At 34.2% G+C, this 22,573-nt stretch overlaps 2 protein-coding genes across 2 annotated transcripts; both read right to left on the bottom strand.

Moving 5' to 3' along the window:
* Nucleotides 1-1,038: 1,038 nt before the first annotated feature.
* LOC109266214 (olfactory receptor 5AC1-like) lies at nt 1,039-7,240 on the bottom strand. Its single transcript, XM_053904156.1, has 2 exons — nt 7,138-7,240; nt 1,039-1,979 (listed from the first exon to the last, which is right to left on the bottom strand). The coding sequence occupies exons 1-2, from the start codon at nt 7,238-7,240 to the stop codon at nt 1,039-1,041; spliced, it is 1,044 nt and encodes a 347-aa protein (XP_053760131.1).
* Nucleotides 7,241-15,164: 7,924 nt separating this feature from the next.
* On the bottom strand, nt 15,165-16,145 carry LOC109266251 (olfactory receptor 5AC2-like). The gene is given in 4 exon segments (XM_019448097.2): nt 15,165-15,194; nt 15,196-15,510; nt 15,512-15,560; nt 15,619-16,145. Coding segments are annotated over 4 exon segments (921 nt in total).
* Nucleotides 16,146-22,573: the final 6,428 nt, after the last annotated feature.

The raw sequence follows: 22,573 nt of genomic DNA, 5'->3' as shown, positions 1-22,573 counted from the left end.
AAACTATTGGGACTTCATTAAGATAGAAAGCTTCTGGGGTGCCTGGGTGGCTCAGTCAGTTGAGGTCCAACTTCAGCTCAGGTCACGATCTCACGGTTTGTGAGTTGTGAGTTCAAGCCCCACGTTGGCTTTGTGCGGACAGCGCAGAGCCTGCTTCAGATTCTGTCTCCCTCACTCCCCCCACCCCATTCATGCTTTCTCTCCTCAAAAATAAAAAAAAACATTAAAAAAGAAGATAAAAACTTCTACACAGTTGAGAAAACAATCAACAAACCTAAAAGGCAGTCTTTGGAATGGGAGAAGATATTTACAAATGACATATCTGATAAAGGGGTTAATATCCAAAGTATGTAAAGAACTTGTACAACACAACATGGGAGAAACAAATAATCTACTTAAAAAATGGGCAGAAGACATGAATAGACATTTTTCTAAAGAAGACATCTAGATGGCCAACAGAAACGTGAAAAGATGCTCAACATCACTCATCATCAGGGATATACAGATCAAAACTACAGTGAGATACCACCTCATACCTGTCAGAATGGCTAAAATTAACAACACAAGAAACAACAGGTGTTGCTGAGGATAAAGAGAAGGGGAAACCCTCTTACACTGTTGGTCAGAATGCAAACTGGAGAAGCAGCAAAACTTTTGATATACAGGCTTTGGACAATTATCTTGGCTCAGGCATTCCAGCCTCAAGCAAAGAAACATAAATATCTGCTACAATCATGTTACAAACTATTATTATATCTAATTTAGAGGCAATGTACAAAGAGTCAAAAATCACAAATTTTAAATGCTTAGTTTTCTTAAAGGTGGTCTATTTTTAATCAGTGATTCAATTCTGTGTGATATTAAGATCTCCTTACATTGAAACAAATACCCAATGAAGCTTTCATCATACAGCACTCAGAAACTGCCCTAGACACTGCCTTCTGTTAAACTTATAAAGCCAAAGCTACTTTTCATAACTTCAGACCCCTTGCATTTTGCACAGTTTGAAATGAGCAAGTTTAAATTTTGCCTTAAGAACTATTTATATTTTATTATTCTCCTCAAGGCATTTATAACCTCTTTGTTTCTCAAACTGTAAATAAAAGGATTTAGCAGGGGAATTATGATTGTGTAAAATACAGAATACATTTTATCTTGATTTTCAGCTGGGCCAGACCCAGGACGCACATACATGAAGAAGAGAGTGCCATAGAACAAAGAGACAGAGAGCAAGTGGGCGCTGCATGTGGAGAAGGCCTTGCTCCTGCCCTTTTCAGACTTCTTTTTCAGGATGGCAAAGAGGACATGGGAATAAGAGATGATAATAGTCATAAAGGTGAAAGATTGTATAAAGACTGAAAATATAAAAATTAAGAGCATATTAACTCTAGGGTCAGTACAGGAAATCTTAAACAGTTGTAAAATTTCACAGTAGAAATAATGTATTACATTGGACTTGCAGAAAGTTAATCTAAATAACAAACTGGTGTGCATCATAGGATGAAGAAACCCTATAATATATGAAACACCTAATAACCGAATGCAAAAGATATTGGACATCACCACTGGATAAAGCAAAGGATTACATATAGCTACATAGCGATCATAGGCCATCACTACCAGAAGGAAACATTCAGTGTTTGCACTGGAAGCAAAAATATAAAATTGGGTGATGCATTCAACCAGGGATATCAAGTGATTGTTGGATAAAAAATTCATCAGCATCTTGGGAGTCACAGAGGTGGAGGAACAAGCATCTGCAAAGGCTAAACTGCCAAGGAGTAAGTACATGGGGGTATGAAGATGGGGGTCCTTCCAGATGAGAAAAATCAGTCCGAGGTTGCCCACCATGGTAGTGAGGTAGATGACCAAGAACACCAGGAACAGGGGGACCTGCAGCCCTGGAAGATCTGTAAGTCCCATGAGAACAAACTCCATCACCTGTGTTTTGTTTCCATCAGATTCACTCAAGTTGATCACTGAAATGGAAGAATAAGTGAAAAACAGAGTCATAAAAGACTGTGAAAATAATCACATTTTATTTGCAAATAAATGTATCTTGCTTAGTTACATATCCCTTTTAACCAGAACATTTATCTTTACACTTCAGTATTCTTTACAAACAATATGTATTTGGGCAACTGTTCCTCAAAATTAAGGGGAATATATATATATATATATATATATATATATATATACCATTTACACACCATATATATGGAATTTATTATGTATATTTATTTTATGTATTTATATTTATACATATTTATTATATATAATTTATTATATATAGAGTTTATTAGTTGTATAAGAGAAGTGGTTTTGTTTTTTAATTTGGAAAAAATTAATTTCAATTTAATAATCATCTTCTAGTTATAAAAGCTTTAAAAATAGAATTAAGCTTTTGAAATATGCTAGAGATGAGTAATCAAAGCCAATAGCACACATTCTAAACAATATAGCATCTTCCTCAAATTAGGACAGATTGAAATGCTTACTCTGACCATTACTGTACAGTATTTTTCAGAAACTTCAATACATCTAAGATATGAAAACAAAATATAACAAAGATATAATGAAATGTCATAAAAATTGTGGGAGATAAATTAATATTTTTACTAATGTTATAGTGTTATAATTAAACAAATAACATTATGACTTTAATAAGTACCAGATGCAGGATGAATACGTAAATAATCACGAGATTTTTTTCAGTGCAAGCAAGAAAGAAAAAGGATATATATCAATTATAATAGCCATACACCTTAAAATACATTGAAATATTTTTAACATATATAAGACCTTGTGAATAAAATTGTAAAACTTACCGAAAAGTATTACACAATTTCTAAAGAAATAGCCAAAATATGTTCTCAGATAAGAAGACCGAGTATTATAAATATGTCGTTAGAATTCAATTTCAGCTAGAAATTAAATTCAGTTAGTTGTTTTTAAGATTATTTATTTTTATTTATCTATTTTGAGAGAGAGAGACAGAGCCTGAGCAGGAGAGGGGCAGAGAGAGGAGTATCCCAAGCAGGCTTCACAGAGCTCAGTGTGGGGCTCGATCCCACAAACTGCAAGATCATGACCTGAGCCAAAATCAGGAGTTGGTCACTTAACTGACTGAGCCACCCAGGTGCCCCTGAATCCTAACTGCTTTTTAACATAATAGCATAAGCATAAAGTTCTTATAAAATAAAATTATTTTGAAGAGACAAGGAAAATATGAACAGTAACAAAGTTAAGTGTGCAGTGGTGTTACAACATAAAGCCTTTAATAGAATATAATATGACATGAAAATAGGAAAATATAATAGTAAAACCAAATAAAGACTCCAAAGACTGATTCAACTATATGTATTGGCATTTAATATAGTACATGGGTGATTTTTCAATTGAGAAAATATTATGGTTACATTTGCCTATTTCAGAAAAAAAAAGTAAGAATGGCTTTGTTTTCCATGTTTGTTTTAAAATTGTTACTGGATCAAGGGCTTAAAAGTAAAAAATTAAAAAAAAACAATTTAAATATTCTAAGAAAATTCATAAAATAAATATAATTTAAATATATTACAAAAATCTCTAAGAAACCCACGAATTATAAATAAGGATATAAGTGTATTTAATATAATGTTTAAATACATGAAAATGAAGTATGTATCAAATATTTCACAAGGTAAAAGATGAATAAAATGTTGGAAAAAATATGTATAGTTAATATAATAGGCTAAATATTAGTTCCTATCACATGCTAGGAAATATTACTAATTGGTAAGAAAAGTCAAGTAATTCGACAGAAAAAAAAATGGAATTGAATGGGCAAGTCACAGAATATGTCAACACATTGAGTTAATGTGAGGAAGGTGAGCACCTTCCCTAGTATTCAAGATGTGTAAATAAAATAAGACGTTATTTTTCATTCCTCAGATTAGCAAAATCTGATTGTTAGAATTTAGAAAATGCCACTGTCACCCTTACTAATAAAAATGTAAATTATTAAGACTGAAAAACAATTTGGTAATATTTAAAAAAAATACACAGGGGCACCTTGGTGGCTCAGTCAGTTAAGCACCCAACTTTGGCCCACGTCATGATCTCACTTACAGTTTGTGAGTTCGAATCCCATGTCAGGCTCTGTGCTGACAGCTCAGAGCCTGGAGCCTGCTTCAGATTCTGTGTCTTCCTCTCTCTGTCTGCACCTCCTCAGCTTGCTCTGTCTCTCCCTCTCAAAAATAAATAAGCATTAAATTTTTTTAATAATGAAAAATAAATAAAAATACACATACTTTTCAACTCAGCAACCCATGCCTTCTATCTATTCTATAGCAATAACATATTTCATAGGTAGAAAAGTCTACAACATTGTTCACAGTGGCAAAAGACTGGAAATAATATGTAAACCAACAGGATGAAACAATGGTTGAACAAATTTTGGCATAACCGGACTAACCAATATTATGGCTAAAATCAATAAAATGAGCTGTTGATCTACGAGTTGTCTGAAAGAAATTTCCACAATTGCTAAGAATGTGAGAAAAATAAGATGCAGAGAAATGTATTTAACATTATCTCATTAAACAAATAGATAATAGAGTCTTAAAATTCCCATTCTGTAGATCTGTGAATACACACACACACACACACACACACACACACACACACATATATTTGCAAAAACCATAAGAACATAAAGATTGTATAAAATGATAGACCCTAGCTTGTTAATATTTATTGTCTGGTGGAGGTGAGAGGGGAGAATAAAGGAGGAGAAAAATACACAGTACCTCCAAAACTGCTTTTTTGATAAAAACACAATATATAATCATCCTATTTTATAGAATTATAGATATTTATATATGGTCAATGACATATATTTAAGGATAGTCTTAAATTTTAATAGTAAAGAAGAGAAAAAGAGAGCAACAGGAATAATAATACTATTGCATTTAGTAGGTGGCAATAAATATTTTAATGAAAAATTAGGAATTAATCATAAGTAAATTTTATTTTATAGGTTTTCTGTATTTTAAAATACAGAAAAGGCTTTGGATTATGTAGCATATGCTTTTGAATATTTTCAGTTGTATCTGAATTCATCCATAGAGAGTAATTTCCCTCTCTCAGACAAAAGTTTTTTTGTAAACAAAGTTAGATATATAAACACAATGTTTTTTTTAAATAGTTTTCTTCATTTTCAGGTTCCTTTCTTTATATTTGATGTATCCCCGAAATAATTTGCTTGATTTTGTTCTATGACCTATAAATGTTGTCTAAAAGCAAATCCAAAGAAGAGATCCCAAGGTATTTAGAGGTGAATGCACAGACTCTTAGATCACCTAGAAGGAGAAAAATCTACCTATAATTTGATGTGTAAATTCATTGTTTCCCAAAATAAAATGAATAACACAATTTTATACACACACTTCTTGCTGATTAAAATACATTTAAAAATCTACCTATATACCCAAATTGTATTGTTTAACTTTAAAATGGCTCCATAGACAATATTTTCATAATGGTTCAACATTAGGGAGAATGAGGAGTTATTTCCCATATTCCTTGAGAATAGAAAAAAAATAGCTTTAAAAATTTATCTTTTGGGTGCAAGGGTGGCTCCATCAGTTAAGCATCTAACTTCAGCTTAGGTCATGATCTCACAGTTTGTGGGTTCCAGCCTCACATCAGGCTCTCTGCTGTCGGCACAGAGCCCACTTCGGATCCTCTGTCCCCCTCTCTCTCTCTGCCCCTCCCTTGCTCTCTCTCCCCCTCTCTCTCAAAAACAAATAACATTAAAAAAGTTCTCTTTTAAAGCATATACCCATGAGAAGGCCTAGAAACACAGCACATGCAGCAAGAATGACTGAAATGTCTCTTCTAAAAATTAGCCTTAATAGACACTGAGGGCAAGTCATTTAATTTCTAAGGTGGGGTTTTGTCCTGAGTGAGCCTGCCTAGGTTTCTTGCCAACTTTAAATCCATAATTGATACATCCTATTTTTATAATTAAGTCAAGAGCTATTAAGTTCTTAGATCTTTTTAATATCCATATGTATCTCTATATCATATAGGTATACACATATATATGTGTATGTGTATGTGTATGCACACACATATATATGCACACACATATATCCATTGGAAACAAAGGGCTTAATAATGTTATCATTGGTGACTTTAGCTCATCTTTTCATGATTCCATGAACAAATTAAGGAAGTTTAAGCAGCATAATTTAGTTGTCCTTAGCCTGACAATGAAAAGTTTCTATGGTATGAAATAATCTCTGAAATTCTTGAGTCTTTATCATCATTTTATCATTTGCCTCCTTTTTCTATTATCTCAAGTTTACTATTAAAAAGAAATATTATTTGTGTCTCCTCATCAGTCAAACATTTAGTATTTATGACAAGCATCCAGAATGGTCTACCCTGAAGTTAAATGAAAAACCTCATAGGGTTACCAGGATTTTCATTTCTCACCTGGATGTCTCATTATCAAATAAAAAAATTGAAAAACTACAAATAATGAAAATTAGACGGATCCTAGTGTCCTCACTCAGTTTCTTAAAGTCTTTTCGAGATTGAGAAATGATGGGTTTCTTGAAGGAAAGATGGTGGGTTTCTAAAGGGAAGAAATATAAATTTCCCTCTACCATACTTTACATTGGGGCCAGAGACATCTTTATGAATCGCCAAACTGATGAAGTTTCTAGCTGCTTTCACACCCACATCCGCTGTACTTCCTCCTAAAATCTTTAAATGAAGAAAAGTGGAAGGTGCAGAATGAAGCAGTGATTACTTGCGCAAAGATTTTCCTTGGAAACCTCGACTGCAGGGAGAAGGTATTTATTTGTACTCTTTTCCAAATCTATTTATGAAAAAGAAAAAAAATATATTTTAAATTCCCTCAGTAAAAGTTACCAATGGATTGATTCCCTGTAGGTTGGGGGCAAAGCTGTTCTACTGGGCATTGTGAGCTAATTGGGGAATAACCCAGGCATAGCAGGTGTAACAATTAGAAATACTTTGTGTCGTTAGAGTTCACTGTGAGGGCATCTTGACAAACTACCCCTGAGCAATTTTTAGGTCATAATAATTTCCTTTCTCTTATTGCTCTTGATGTTGCCACATTCCAACCACCGGATAGTTTCTTCAAATGTCTCAAAAACTCATGAAATTCAGAATGTCCAGATCCAAATTCAGAGTCTTTGTAAACAGTATCACCAAGTGTGGCCCTCATCCTGCCTTCCCATTCTCAGTTAATGGCATCATCATTACCCCGTTTTTAAAGAAAGAAACCTGAGAGTCATCCTTGACACTGAATTCCCGCCTTGAACCCATCAGAACTATTATCAAACTCATGGCTTTTATCTCTTTAATATCTGTTGAAACCACCCACTTTTCTCAAAATTCAAGAAAACTCCATCTCCTGCCTAGAATACTCACATATCCTTTTAATAAGCTCTGCGTATTTTCTAATATATTCTCCCACCAAAATCTGAATTTGGGCCAAAATCATCTTTATAAAATGCCAAACCACTGAGATCAGCACACCCATGGATGAGATTCCATTTAAACCCTTAAGTATAACTTATGATCACTCCTAGAAGATCAAAATTCTTAAGCCTATATATCCCTTTCCTCATCCTAAAACCTATCCATTCATTCTCTGTACCAACCTTTGGTCCATTGTAGCTAATAGATTCTTTAGGGAGAATGAGTCTATTTATTTGACAACAGAATCTAGGAGCTGAAGTTAAAAATCAAAATGTATAGTAAATTAAAAGGTTAAAAACCATGGCTTTCATATGCAATGTTGATGAGGAAAAAAAACAAAAACAAAAAACCAGAATTTATCCCTTTGTTTTTCTAATGTTAGTGTAGCAATGTAAGGAGTTCTCCTTAAACAGCTGCAAAGCTGCCAGCATCTCTCCAGGCCCAATGTAAGGAGTTCTCCTTAAACAGCTGCAAAGCTGCCAGCATCTCTCCAGGCCCAATGTAAGGAGTTCTCCTTAAACAGCTGCAAAGCTGCCAGCATCTCTCCAGGCCCATCAGAATCTGTGTGACATGCTTGCCTCTGTGTGAGCAGCACACACACACTTTTGTGATGGGGCTGACAAGGGCTCAGGAACCAGGGTAGAAGCCTGAGAGTGCCCACTGGTTAGCACTACATTTTCTGTAGTAATGGGAACAGGTCATAGGAAAATGACAAACAAGAATTGCAAAATTATCCTTTCACTGACTTACACATAGTAAAGCATACAACAGAAATCTGATGTAGGTTGGGGATAGTAAAACCCCAAATTTCTGGCAGATAATAGGATTTGTGGCTCAGTTCTCTTGAGCTCCAAGTCTTTCTCTGGGAAATACTGGTTGTGTAGTAACTGTGAATTCACTCAGGGAAAGGGAAAATTATGCTGTGTGTGGGTAACTTTGTGGATTGTGCAAATTTAATACCAAAGGCCCTGTGGTTCCTCGTCAGAGCAGTAACTTTTAAACATTGCATTATGTTTTACTCTTGGCCACAGAGGCTTTCTTTTCCAGTTCAGCTGGAAGCTTTATTCCCCTCATTCTCCTTCAGAACGCCTTAATACTAACTCAACCAGCGTCAGAGCCTTTGTTCCAACTTTTAATTTTTGCTGCTGTTTATTTGTTTTGCCATTTCACACAACACAACTCCTGGGCTGATGACTGCAACTGACTTTTGAACTCAGTTAATTGCTGATGTCTGTTCCTCTCAGGTAGTAGCTTATTGAATGTACAAGAGGAAGCCTCGCGTGTTCAAGTGAGAATAAAAGTTATAAGGAACTGCCTCTGTTAATTCTGTGTGGTATAGCATTAACACTCCTCACTTGTAAAAATTGAGGATGTTTGACTAGAGGATCCTAACTGCTTTACAAGTATATTCTCCATTGTGCCTGGAATTCTAAGGATTTTTTGGTTATTGGGCTCTAGGAGCATTTAAGTAGATTATGGAAGTAGAAAAGTAGGAAGGAGAAGAAAATATACTTTCTTTCTTGATTTGGTTGTAACTCAGCACCCCCCAATTTTTTTTTTTTTTTTAGCTTATCACTGAGATTGGAGAGGTGGAAATTTATGGGATAGATTTTCCTATGTAAGAAGCAGCCATATTCCCAAGTACTAAAAGAAAGAAAATATCCTTCTGAGTGACCCATTTATGTTCCATGTTCAGAGATTGTAATGCTTTTTCTTCAGACCTTTGATCAGTGAGAAAGTGACACAGCCTCAACTTAAAGAGCTTTATTCTCCTCCCTATAGCCTAGGACACGAATTAATTAATATTTAATGTATTGGTATAAATTTACCACACAATATTTCCATGGAACTGCTGTGATTTTGTCTCAGTACAATGAACTGTTCCAGTGAAATCAGATGGCCAGTCTGCTATTGATACAGTATTTTTTCTTAATGGTGCCATTCATAGAAACAACGTTCCATTGGTTTGGGTGATGGAGTGTGGTGGTAGATTGACATTTAATTTATCACCTAATTTGCCTTTTTCTCAGATTTTATAGGATGGCTAAGGCCTCGTATTTCTTCAGTTCATTGATAATGTCTAGCATTCAATGTGCATGCCCATATATTAGATCATGCATTCAAATATAGTTTAGCCCTTATCAAATTACTCCACTCAAAAACCTTCTCTGAGTCCTTGCAATTTGAATAAAGCCCCAATTCCAATGCTCAATAACCTATTACGTACATGCCAAATGCCCATTACCTATTCTCCTACCAGTTTAATTACAAATGGATAATATTTCCCCTGGTATGTGTTCCACTGATTTATATCATAAGATGACTACTCATCTGGCCCAAACAGAAATTTTAGTACAGTTTTGAGTAGCTGGCCTTATTAATATTATAGTCTCAGATATTCTTAACTGAACATGGCATTCATGGTGACAGAAACCATATTCATATGGCCTGACCCCATACATCATTAGGCATAGAATGGATGTACATGAAGATGGCAAAAACAGAAACAGTAGAAAAACTATGAGAGGCCTGTAGACTGAAAAGCGTAATGTGACTTCTCTAATCCACTGTTGTCAAGGTGGTACCCACACGTAGTACCACCTGTACACGTAGGCCCACAGACCTACTTTAGGCTCAGTAGAAGCAGTGGTATAGGAGGCACTTAGAGTTTAATAGACTATTTTTCAGTACAATGCTAGCTTATATACAGAATTTTCTGTAAAAATGTATGTTAAGCAACACAGAATAGAGTAGGAATTATTGTCTAAGAATCATACATCAGGAAAGAAATGTAGCAGAAACAGAAAATCATTGCTCATTTATTTAGACAAATATTTTTGTTTTATTCTTCACCAAAATACAAGAATATAAATAAAGAGGTCAAAAAGCTTACAGTGGATACCATGCTTGAAGGAAAAAAATTACAAGGAGATAGGAGGATATAATAAAGTTTTAATTTAATCAGTCCCTCTAAAATGAAACACCATTATTACAAGACTGATTCGAAACACTGAAAATTTTCAAGTGGTTTGTAATTACTAAAAAATTAATTTTGTATAAACAGTACTTCTAATAATGATTTTTTTCATTGATACTGTCAGAATGAAAAGGGTAATTCATACTTCCCAGAAATTTTTAACTGTACTTATTGTGGAAAGTATTGCTATGTATTTGTCTATATGTTTAGACAAATATTTTAATGTCAGCAAGGAGGATACTTATTTAGAAGTACTTTTTCTTTAGGTGACTGTAATTACCTTGAAATGCTTTAAGATGATGTGTATAGTCACTTTTGTTTTTAAAACTCATGAACTTTATATTATTTAATTCCAAACAATTTCTTGGGTATAAAAGTCTTACAAAGCAAGAATAATGCAGCTGGAAATTGTTTGGTTTTATGGAAGGCTTTTAGAAGACTTTGCATGTGCTTCAAACTGTTTCCAGAATGGGTTATCATTGGAAGTAGAGCTCTCATGCATTTATTCATTCAATAATCATCTACTAAGATGATGATATAAGAGTGAAAGCAACTGAAACATTGCTTCACTCTTGCCTATAGCTGAAGAACAAATCTTAAATTCTGACAAATTGACTGGGTGTTTAAAAGACTTAATAATTGCTTTAAGTCATCAGCCATATTTTTATAACATAGTAATATAAAGTTTACACATTTTCTATTTTTTTTAACTAAAAAATGCATTGAATATTATCAATGTGCAAGATGTCCATTTAGGTTTTGTGCTTATTTAAATAAAAATTGAAAAAATGGTAAGGACATTTTATTTGAGAAATGTGTATTCCTTTATCATTTTATTAGTCCACCTTAAATTTGTTTCTTTTGCTGTATGTGTAAGAAGAGATTTAGTAGAGAATTGCAATAATATACAACAAAGGATGCATTTTGCCCTGTTCTTCATCTGGGGCAGATTCAAGACTCACAAATCTGAAAAAAAAGAGTGTTGTAAGAGAACAGGAGAACAGTGAGCAAATGGCCACCGCTGTGGAGAAGGCATTACTTCAGCCTTTTTCATAATTCTTTTTCAGTATGCCAAAGATGACATGGGTGTAAGAAACTTAATTTAATTGTTCATAGGAGTGAAGTTTGAATAAAGACTGAGAAACCAAAAAGAATCAATGCATTAATAGATTCATCTGTTTGGAAATTTTATATGGCAACAAGAATTCAAAATAGAACTGGTGTTTTTATGTTGGATCTGTAGAAAGTTAACATAAATGGAAATTCCATATGAACAATAAGAGGTAGAAAACCAGAAACATGCAAAACACTCAGCATCTAAATTCCATTTGGAAGAAAATCCATAATATAATACAGACAACTTCAGGGTGGCTCAGCGTCTCAGTCAGTTAAGCAACTGACTTTGGCTCAGGTCATGATCTCACGGTTTGTCGGTTAGAGCCCCACATTGGGGTTTGTGCTGACAGCTCAGAGCCTGGAGCCTGCTTCGGATTCTGTGTCTCCCTCTCTCTCTGCTCCTCTCCTGCTCATGCTCTCTTTGTCTCTCAAGAATAATAAATATTTAAAAAAAAAGAATTAAAAAAAAAGAATACAGACCATATCAAAAATAAAGCTAAAATGAAATCAATAAATTCAACTATGGATATAAAATCTAGAAGAAACCAAAATATTACAAGAAAGGAGAGCCAATGGAAAAAATTTAAAACTAGGAGAAAGTAAAGAATTAGATAAGAGCAAACAAATTTAGATGTAATTTTTAAAATTATAAGCTAATTCTTTTAAAATACCTACAAAATAGAAAAATTATTAGCTAACCTACATTTTCCTAAGTGAGAAAAAAAATGATAAAAGGGAAGTAACCTTCCAAACCCATAAATGTAAAAACCATTATGTGAGTCTTTGTCTAGTTCTAGATAAATAAATTTTAAAATATGGATGAAGTGAATAGTTTTATTAAAAATAAAATCATAAATTTTATTCTTAATAACACACAATAGGCCATCCACAGCTAATAAAATTAATATGTTCTGGATTTAAGTAAGCTTGTAGATCTAATTCTATCATCAGTTCTCTAAGTATACATTACCTTTATCACAAAGATACTATCAGCCAGATCCAAAATGTGAAAAATTCTATAGAAAACAAACCAGTTTATTCAACAGATAAATGACATGAAAAAAGGAGGAAGAGAAAACTATTATAGATGAAAAGAAATTTAAGAACCATCATCAAAATGCAATAGATATACTTTATTTAAATCCTGATTCAAACAAAGAAACAACAAATTTTTGATACAAATTGGGAATATGGAACACAGATTGATATTAAATAATGTTAAGCAATTAATTCTGTCATGTATAATAATTTCACTGTGGTTACAAAACAAAGTCTTCATTTGTTAGCATTACATATAATAAAAGATTAACAAGTTTTTAATAATTGGTTCTACCTTTAATAATTCTGTCATGAAATATCATTGCAGAAATTAGAAACATTATGTAAGTGCCATGCCCTCAAAGTAAAAAACAAAAAAGCAAAAAAATAAAACAAACAAACAAAACAACTGTCGAGACATACATGCATGGAAACATTTATTTTTGTCAAAATGATAACAAAAATTTAAAAAATTGTAACAGAACATAATGGTAAATTATTGGAACAGGGCCCTAATCAAAAGTAAGGAAAATGTAATGCAAAAATCAATCCTACCCTATAAATTAAAAATATCCACATTAGATATTTAAAAAAAAAAAAAAAAAGGCGGCAGGGCAGGGGGGTTGCCTGTGTGGCTTAATTGGTTGAGCATCTGACTTCAGCTCAGGTCATTATCTCACGGGTTGTGAGTTCAAGCCCCATGTCGGGCTCTGTGTTGACAGCTCAGAGCCTGGAGCCTCCTTTGGATTCTGTGTCTCCCTCTCTCTGCCCCTTCCCCACTCACTCTCTCTCTGTCTCTCTCAAAAAGTAAATAAACATTAAATTTTTTTTTTAAAAATCCTGTGTCATTGTTAGCCACCAAAACAGTAAAATTAACCACAGTTTTCTGCAGTCAATAGAACTTTTCAAAAGAATGCATTCAGTTGTCTAACATTTTAAAAAGCCATTTCTAATGGGAACCTATGGCAATAAAATTGTAAGCCTATTAAAATGAATTGAATATTTTCATTTATATTCATAAGTCAAATGATTGATAAATTTATGATGCATACTGTCTTCATTTTAGATAAGTATTTTGATGTTTGTTGGAATTAAAGAAAAAAAAACCCTAAATATAACTTTTAAAATACTTCAACAAGAGGACCATTTTCACTCCTGCTTCAACAACTTGAATTTAATTTTTATTTCCTATGAATTCTTTTTTTTTAAAACACAGTGCTTGAACAAACAGATTGCTCAAGGAACATAATTAAGTCCTCGCCAAAAAAAAAAGAAAGAAAAGAAAAGAAAAGAAAGGAAAGAAAAAGAAACGAAAAGAAAAAAAGGAATCTATGTCAATTGTAGTATACTAAAATAAATTAGTCTAGGGGTGCCTGGTTGGCTCAGTCAGGTAAGCATATGACTCTTGATTTTGGCTCAGGTCATGATCACACAGTTTGTGAGTTCCAGCCCAGTGTTGGACTCTGCTCTGACAGCAGGGAGCCTACTTGGGATTATCTCTGCTTCTCTCTGCCCCTCCCCATATGTGCGCCCTCTCTTTCTCTGTCTCTCTGTCTCTGTATCTCTCTCTCTCTCTCTCTCTCTCTCTCTCTCTCAAAAATAAATAAATAAATACACTTAAAGAAAAAAGGACCACTAGCTCAATTTTTTGCCTGCATCCATATATGCTTAACCAGTTTCTCATCCTTGCCCTCCGCTTTGCCATCTACCTAGTGTAGGAGAGCAAAGCAATCTCTATGCAAATGTTTACCAACTTACTATTGCTAACAAAATAGTCATGTAAATAGAGTACAGGAGATCTGTAATATCTAAGAAAGCTATGTCTTGAGACATTTCCAAATCTGCCAATTCCAAAATACCATTATATTATATTGCCCTTCCTGTATGAAAGTTAGTATGTGGGCTTCTAGATATGGGAAATTAAAATCTTGATGTTCCATTATTTAATTCAAGCCAACTTTTTTTTTAACTGTTGTTATTAAAATGCACCAATTTTTTCAAACTCTTCATTTTTATTAATTTTCCTCCCCTTTATTTCAGAAACATTTTTCTTCCAAGAATCTAAGTTTTTATCATTTTATCATGATGTGGTAAAACATCACAGAGCCTTATTAACATGCAGGTCGAGCTCAGAGAGCTAGGATCAGTCATGAACTAAATGACTCCCATTTACACACCAGCCTCAGTTACTGTCAATTATTAAGTGGAATTTAGGGGAGGAGTCCCTTGCAGATATCAAATTTTCAAAGAGTAAATGTTCAGATAAAAAGGAATTACAATATTTTTAAATAAATCAACAATTAGTAGTAGGAGTCATTTCAACTGACGTAATAACTTTAATTGGACGTATATCCAAGTAAACATTGTGTGAAGCTGGGTTCCTTCACCCATTGCTTAGTAACCACCCTGACCACTAGCTCTTTAGTAAAAGGGCAGAACCATAGCTAATCTGTAAGATTTAAGAACTCGTTTATGCAAAGGGTGAGAACAGAAACAATTTGAAATTTCCCTTGACAACTATTTACTTCTTTGTAGCTCATCTCAAGGCACCTATAGCCTCTTTATTTTCTCAAGCTGTAAATAAATGGGTTTAGCAGGGGAATTATAATAGTGTAAAATAGGGAATACAATTTGTCCTGATCTTCGGCTAGACTGGATGCAGGACGCACATACGTGAAGATGAGAGTGCCACAGTACAATGAGACAGAGAGCAAGTGGGCACTGCATGTAGAGAAGGCTTTGCTTCTGCCCTTTTCAGACTTCTTTTTCAGAATGTCGAAGAGCACACGAGGATAAGAGATTATGATGGTCATTAAAGTGGATATTTGTATTAAAGCTGCAAAAATAAATATCATTAGTGCATTAATACATGGGTCAGATAGATGAAATTTGGAATAGTTGTAAAATTTCACAGTAGAAATAATGTATTATTCTAATACATTATAATAATGTATATTCTATACATTCTATACATAGAGTAATATTCTAACATTATAATAATTTTAGACCTGCAGAAAGTTAATCTTAATAACAAACTCATGTGAATCAGGGGATGCAGAAAACTGATTGCATATGAAATAATTATCAACTGAGTACAGAGTCTGTTGGACATTATCACTGGATAAAGCAAGGGGTTACATATGGCTACATAACGGTCATAGGCCATCACTACCAGAAGGAAACATTCTGTAGTTGCACTTGAAGCAAAAAAGTAAAATTGAGTGATGCACTCTGCTAGGGATATCATTGCAGTCTTGTCTAAGAAATTGACTAGCATCTTGGGAGTTACAGAGGTTGAAGTACAAGCATCGGCAAAGGCTAAACCACCAAGGAACAAGTACATAGGCATGTAAAGATGGGCATCCTTCCAAATAAGAGCCATCAGTCCAACGTTGCCCACCATGGTGATGATGTAGATGACCAAGAACATGAGGAAAAAGTGGAACTGCAGCCATGATCTCTCTGTAAGTTCTGTGAGAACAAACTCAGTGACCAAAGTCTTGTTTCCTTCTGACATGTCCACACTTGACCACGGTAATGAGAAAATATGTATCAAAGACAATCACTAAAGGTAACATAAAGTGGTGGCATTTTATTTGCACATTAAATTGTACCTTACTGTTGTTTTCCATTTAATTAATAGTTTTTAAAGTTTAACTTTTAGCCTGTAGCAAATCTGTTTACAAATTCTTTAAGTATCTGATCCTAAAATTGGAAAAACCTGAAATAAAAGCAAAGTTTGAGGCAATATTAAAACCACGTGAAGGGATATTGCAAGTGGAAGAAATACCATTGCCAAAACCATTGCATGAGGGAGAGAAATAGACTATCAATTTAACATAGGTATAACCATGTAATTTTATTGCAAAGAAAAATCCATAAACAAAGGGAAAGGACAAAAATATGTTGGGAAAATGTTTGGAACATATTCTGCATACATGGGTTTAATACATATAAAACACACACGTACACACACACAACCTCTTACAGCTAGGTTCATGCAAGTTAAATAACCCAGTGGAACTAATGGGAAGAAAATATAAGCAGACCTGTTTACGGAAGAGTAAGTCAACGTGACTGATAAATATATGAAGCAATGCTCATCCTCCATAAAATTAGAAATATTATTTAAATTGATACATCATTTTCACTAGTTAGAAAGGAGATAAGCTACGAAGCAAAATGAGAGATAATATCTGATGACAGGAAAGTGAGAAAGGAAGCATTTCCTACTATAACTGGTGAAAATGTAAATTGTAACAGCCTTTTATATGTGACATTATCTGTCAAAATTAGAAACTTATATAAACTTTGATCACCAGTCTTTGTCATGGGTATATATTCTAGAAATAATAGCATTCTCATACAAGAATAAAGTACAAATATTGTACTTAATGTTTTAGTACATGAAGACAAGGACTGGAAACAAAGACAACTCCCAACTAAAAAAAAACAAATTGAATAGTTGAATAAATTATAGTGCAGTCTTACTGTGGAGCACTATTCAAACATAAAAGAAATGTGTTTGAGCTGTACCAGTTAACAATGGAAGCTTTTATTAATGTATTAAGCGAGGGAATCAAAATATAAAGAAATTTAAATTTTATGGACCCATTTATATAATTTAAAAAATTATGCATATAAAATTTTTAAAAATTTATGCATATAAATAAATATGATATGCATGTGGATAAATATACCAACTTTCTTAAAAAAATTTTTTTTAATGTTCGTTCATTTTCAAGAGAGAGAGTGAGACAGAGCATGAGTAGGGGAGGGCCAGAGAGGGAGGGAGACACAGAATTGGAAGCAGGCTCCAGGCTCTGAGCTGTCAACACAGAGCCTGACATGGGGCTCCAACCACAAACCTTGAAATCATGACCTGAGCCGAAGTCAGACACCTAACTGACTGAGACACCCAGGCAGCCCGAAATATACCAACTTTCTAACATAGATTTTTCTGTGCAGGAGTAGATGTAGCATTAGGAATAGAGAAAACAGAAGAGAGAGATACTTCATCACAACCCCCACACACACACCAAAGTTCATGACAAAAACATGATATGTATCATAAGCCCTTTTCTATGTAATTTTCTTGTGTGTGTGTGTGTTTGCATTTGTGTGTCTGTGTGCATGTGTGTGCCTAGAAATATATATAAAAGGATGGTCACAAGTATGTTAATAAAAAAGAAAAAGAAAATGCTATTGTAACCTTGAAAGAAGAGTATTTGGCACTGAAAACTCAATGTAAAATTAGGAATAAATAATCTGTAAATATTTCTTTGAAATATTTATGAGTTATCTTTAATTCTTAAGGATGCTTTCCATGTTAATATTTGGTAATAGACTTTTGACTATTAAGAGCAAGAATGATTTTTTGAAATAGTCAAAGGTATTGAAATTGTTAAAGATGGTGTCTAAGTATAGGAATCATTTTTATTGTTTATACAGTTTCAGTACGTTTCTTATCTAATTTATTCCTAAGGGTTTTATAGGTTTTTCTGCTATTCTGAATATAATATCTGATATTTTCATGAAGTAACAAGATTGATTTTCTTCTATGACTTTAAAATGACATCTGAAGGAAATCAAGAATAGAATTTTCCAAATATTTTAGAGTGAATGGGTAACCTTGCTTGAAAGAGAAACAAAAATATATTTACCATAATAATAACAGTTGGAATAATAGTAGCTTACTCATTTAAAAATCAATTTTACAATTTTATATCCATACCTCTTGACATTTATAATACATAAAGATGTTAAATGAGAATGCATTTAAAAAACTGGGCTTGTTTAACCAATGGGGAGAATGACAAGTTGTTATTCTCCATCTTTGCTAAGCTAAAAAAATTAATAAGTTTAAATTACTAAACACATACCACAGGGATCCCTTTTATAACATATATACCTAAAAGGATTCACTGGAGTTCATTTGCTAAAAATCAACTACGTGAATTTTAAGGAAATGTCATTTTATTTCCAAAGTGAAAACTTTGTCCTAAAGTGGCCTTGCTTTATTTACAACCGAAATCACCAAATAATAGATATTTCTAATGTCACTTCATTGATTCAGCATAATTAAGGCAAGACATGACAAGCTTTGGGAATTTTTTTTTCCTTAAGAGGAATGTGAAAAAAACATCACATTAGAATAAAGGAGATAGTGCTAGCAATATATATATATATATATATATATATATATATATATATATATAGTATATTATGTAATATAAGGGCTATATTACAGCCCTTGTTTTCTCATGATTCCATGAAATTTTAAGAGCTATGTATTAAAGACCAGCCATTAAATTCAAGTTTAGAATTATCTTGATTCTGCAAAATTATAAATGTAGATACAAACTACATGTCTGTCTCAAATCTAAACTCTCTGCATTATAAAATGTAACTTAAAACTGTTGAATCATTCTTCTCAAGAGTATTTTAATTTTTCCCATATACTTCATTTTTCTATTAATTAATTATGAATTTTTGTGATAAATATGTCTCCTGTACAGTTAGTCATCCTCTCCCATTCATCAAATTTTGATCACTGAGTGAGAAAAATCTCAATGCCTCACTAGAATTTTAAGTTCTTACATAGATATCTTACATAGATATTTGGTTATCTAAAGACAATTTGAAATATAGAAAATGTATAAATCACTGAACTCTCACCCAGTTCCCACATACATTGGAAATTTAGTCAGTGATAGTTTTCTAGAAGCAATGTAGAAAATGCAGAAATGAGGCTGTGATTGCTGGCACACTGATTCTCATCAGTAACTCCAAAATGAATGAAGATAATATATATTACTTCTATTTTCAAACTTGTTATTTAAAAAACAAAGGAAGAGGAAGGAAAGATATTTCCCCTATGCTTCCAAAGGATTCCCTGTAGGATGAAATGATATTCATTCTACTGGGTTTTGTGAGTTAATCATCATTTCACCCCTACAACTAGCTGTAACAATTAAAACCTGCCTTTGTAATCCACAGGGACCACTGTGGGACATCTATACAGAATATCAATTAACAGGCTTTAGGTAATATTTGTTTTCCTTTCTCTTGTTTCTCTTAATGATACCATCATCCAAATACTTACTTTACATGTTCCTTTGGAAGTCTCAAAGATACCTTAGAGTACCTTACCATGTCCAAGTTTGAAATCAAGATCTTGTGTTATTTCACCCCCAGTCATAGTTGAATTATACCAGTTATACCTCAACCTATTAATAGTCAAGCCCCAATTCTCCCTCCTTCAGTCATAGGCAATCACTGCTCTACCTTCTGTCTATAGATTTACCTGTTCTTGACATTTAGTAAAAATAGTATCATATAATATGTGATTTTACTGACTTCTTTCACTTAACATAGTGTCTTATAAGGTTTTTTTTTTTTTTTTTTTTTTTTTTTTTTTACGTTTATTTATTTTTGAGACAGAGAGAGACAGAGCTTGAACGGGGGAGGGGCAGAGAGAGAGGGAGACACAGAATCAGAAGCAGGCTCCAGGCTCTGAGCCACCAGCCCAGAGCCTGACGCGGGGCTCGAACTCACGGACCGCAAGATCGTGACCCGGGCTGAAGTCGGACGCTTAACCGACTGAGCCACCCAGGCGCCCCTCTTATAAGGTTTTTATATTGTAGCATGTAACAGCACTTTATTCCTCTACATTACGAACAATACTCCATTGTATGGCTATGCAACATTTTGTTTATTTATTCATCAGTTGATGGACATGGGTTTCCACTTTCTGGCCTTTTTTTTTTTTTTTTCATTTTATTTAATACTTGTTTATTTTTGAGAGAGAGACAGAATGCAGGTAGGGAAAGGGCAGAGAGAGAGGGAGACACAGAATCTGAAGCAGGCTCCAGACTCCAACCTGTCGGCACAGAGACCCACGCAGGGCTCAAACTCACGAACTGTGAGATCATGACCTGAGCTGAAGTCAGACACTTAACCGACTGAGCCACCCAGGTACCCCAACCACTTTCTGGCTCTTATGAATAATGCTACTATAAACATTCATGTACAAGAGTTTTTGTTTGGACATATGTTTCAATTTCTTTTGATGCTATTATAAACAGAATGATTTTCTTAATTTTATTTTTTGATTGCTAATTGCTAATGCATAGAGATACAATGGATTTGTATATTGTATCCTGCAACAATGCTGAATTCATTTATAAGTTCTATTTGTTCTTTAGTAGATGCCTTAGGATTTTCTAAATAAAAGATCATGTCATCTAGAAATACGGTTTTCCTTTCTTTCTTTCCAGTCTGGGTGACTTTTATTTCTTTGATTTGCCTAATTATAAGATCATAGGTATTTTTAGTTTTCTTGTGATGTCTTTCCTTTTGTTATCAGGATAGTACTGGTTGTCATCATCAGTTTTGGTTACTATAAGCAAGCCATAGACTGGGTGGTATACAAACAACAGAAATTTATTTCTCACATTTCTGAGAAGCCCAAGATCACAGGTGAGTCCAGCATAGTTGAGTCCTGGTAGCAGCCCTTTCTGGTTGCAGACCTCTGACTTCTAGTTGTATCCTCACAAAGTGAAAAGCAGAGAGAGGAAGCAAGCTCTCTTGTGACTCTTTGAATGGTACTAATCCCATTCACAAGGGCTCCACCCTTATAGCCTCATCAAATCCTAATTGCCTCCAGAAAGCCCCACCTCCAAATTCCATCACCTTGAGAATTTGATTTTAACGTATGAAAACACACATTGAGGTACACAAACATTCAGTCTATAGTACTGGCCCTATAGAATGAGTTGGAAAATGTTTCCTCTTCTTCTATATTTGGAAGAATTTGTGGGAAATCAGTATTAATTTTTCTTTAACCACATGGTAGAATTCACCAGTGAAGTCATCTGATCTTTTCTTTGTGGAAAGTTTTAAAGTTACCAACTCATTCTCTTGCTAAGGTTTATTCAGGTTTTCTATTTTTTCTGGAGTTCGTTTTGGTAGTTTGTTACTTCCTAGGAATTTATCCATTTCCTCTAAATTATCTAATTTATTGGTATGTGTGGCAAATCAAATACCTATGTCCTAGTTAAGGAGATTATAGGGAACATATTACACTGCTTTCTGGCCATGCTGAAAACAGCTGACCATTATCTAGTTAATGCATATTTATGCCTGTGCTCATGAATTCCTTAGACCATGTTATCTGTGGAATATCTTATCTTGTTCTCCACTCTGCTTTCTGCAGTTGCTCTTTTGTAGTCTTGGGAATGCCTTGGTTTTTTGCACTCTTTCTATATCTTCGTACTGACAGGTGGCCACTGATGTTATGCAATGTTTTCACTATAATGTATGCCTAATAAATACAGGAGCTTGAGAGAAGCTTGGGGAGACTTCCCTTAGCCTCTCTCTCAACTCTCTTGACTTATGGAGTCTTGAGTAATCCTTTCTGCCCCACCTTGGCTTTGCTAGACAAAGCTGAAAGCCAAACCCGCAGGTATGGAGTTGTTATAGTATTCCTCTATAATTGTTTTTATTTCTGGATGGTCTATAGTGATATTGTTATACCCAGAATTCATGATCCCCAAAGACCACCAGGGAGCTGAGTCCAATGCAAAAGCAAAGAGCCTTTATTTGAGCTAGCTCGAGCTCAATCCCCTACCTGCACTGATGCAGTGGTGAGATATCGGAGAGAGAGAGCTCGGGTTTCAAAAGGTTTATAGGGATCATGGCCTCAGCCGATTGGCTGAGGAAGGGTCGTGGCCTCAGCTGATTGGCTTGCTAGCCGACTGGCTGGGGAAAGGTCAGAGTCCTGTCAAGCAGGTTGCTGGGCGTGGTTTGATTGGTTTGATCGGTTACTCAAGGGGAGGAGGCGTGGTCTGAGGTTTGAGTGGAACTTCTTTGCCATGTCAGGGACATAGTCACTCAAGATGGAGGATACAGAACAAGAAGGAGTCGGCAGGCCTAGGTCTGCTC

Source organism: Panthera pardus, unplaced genomic scaffold (genome assembly GCF_024362965.1).
Source record: "Panthera pardus isolate Hobbes unplaced genomic scaffold, ASM2436296v1 HiC_scaffold_16, whole genome shotgun sequence".
Classification (NCBI taxonomy): domain Eukaryota; kingdom Metazoa; phylum Chordata; class Mammalia; order Carnivora; family Felidae; genus Panthera; species Panthera pardus.
The sequence above is the reverse complement of the archived record's forward strand: the minus strand, read 5'-3'. Positions and strand labels throughout refer to the sequence as shown.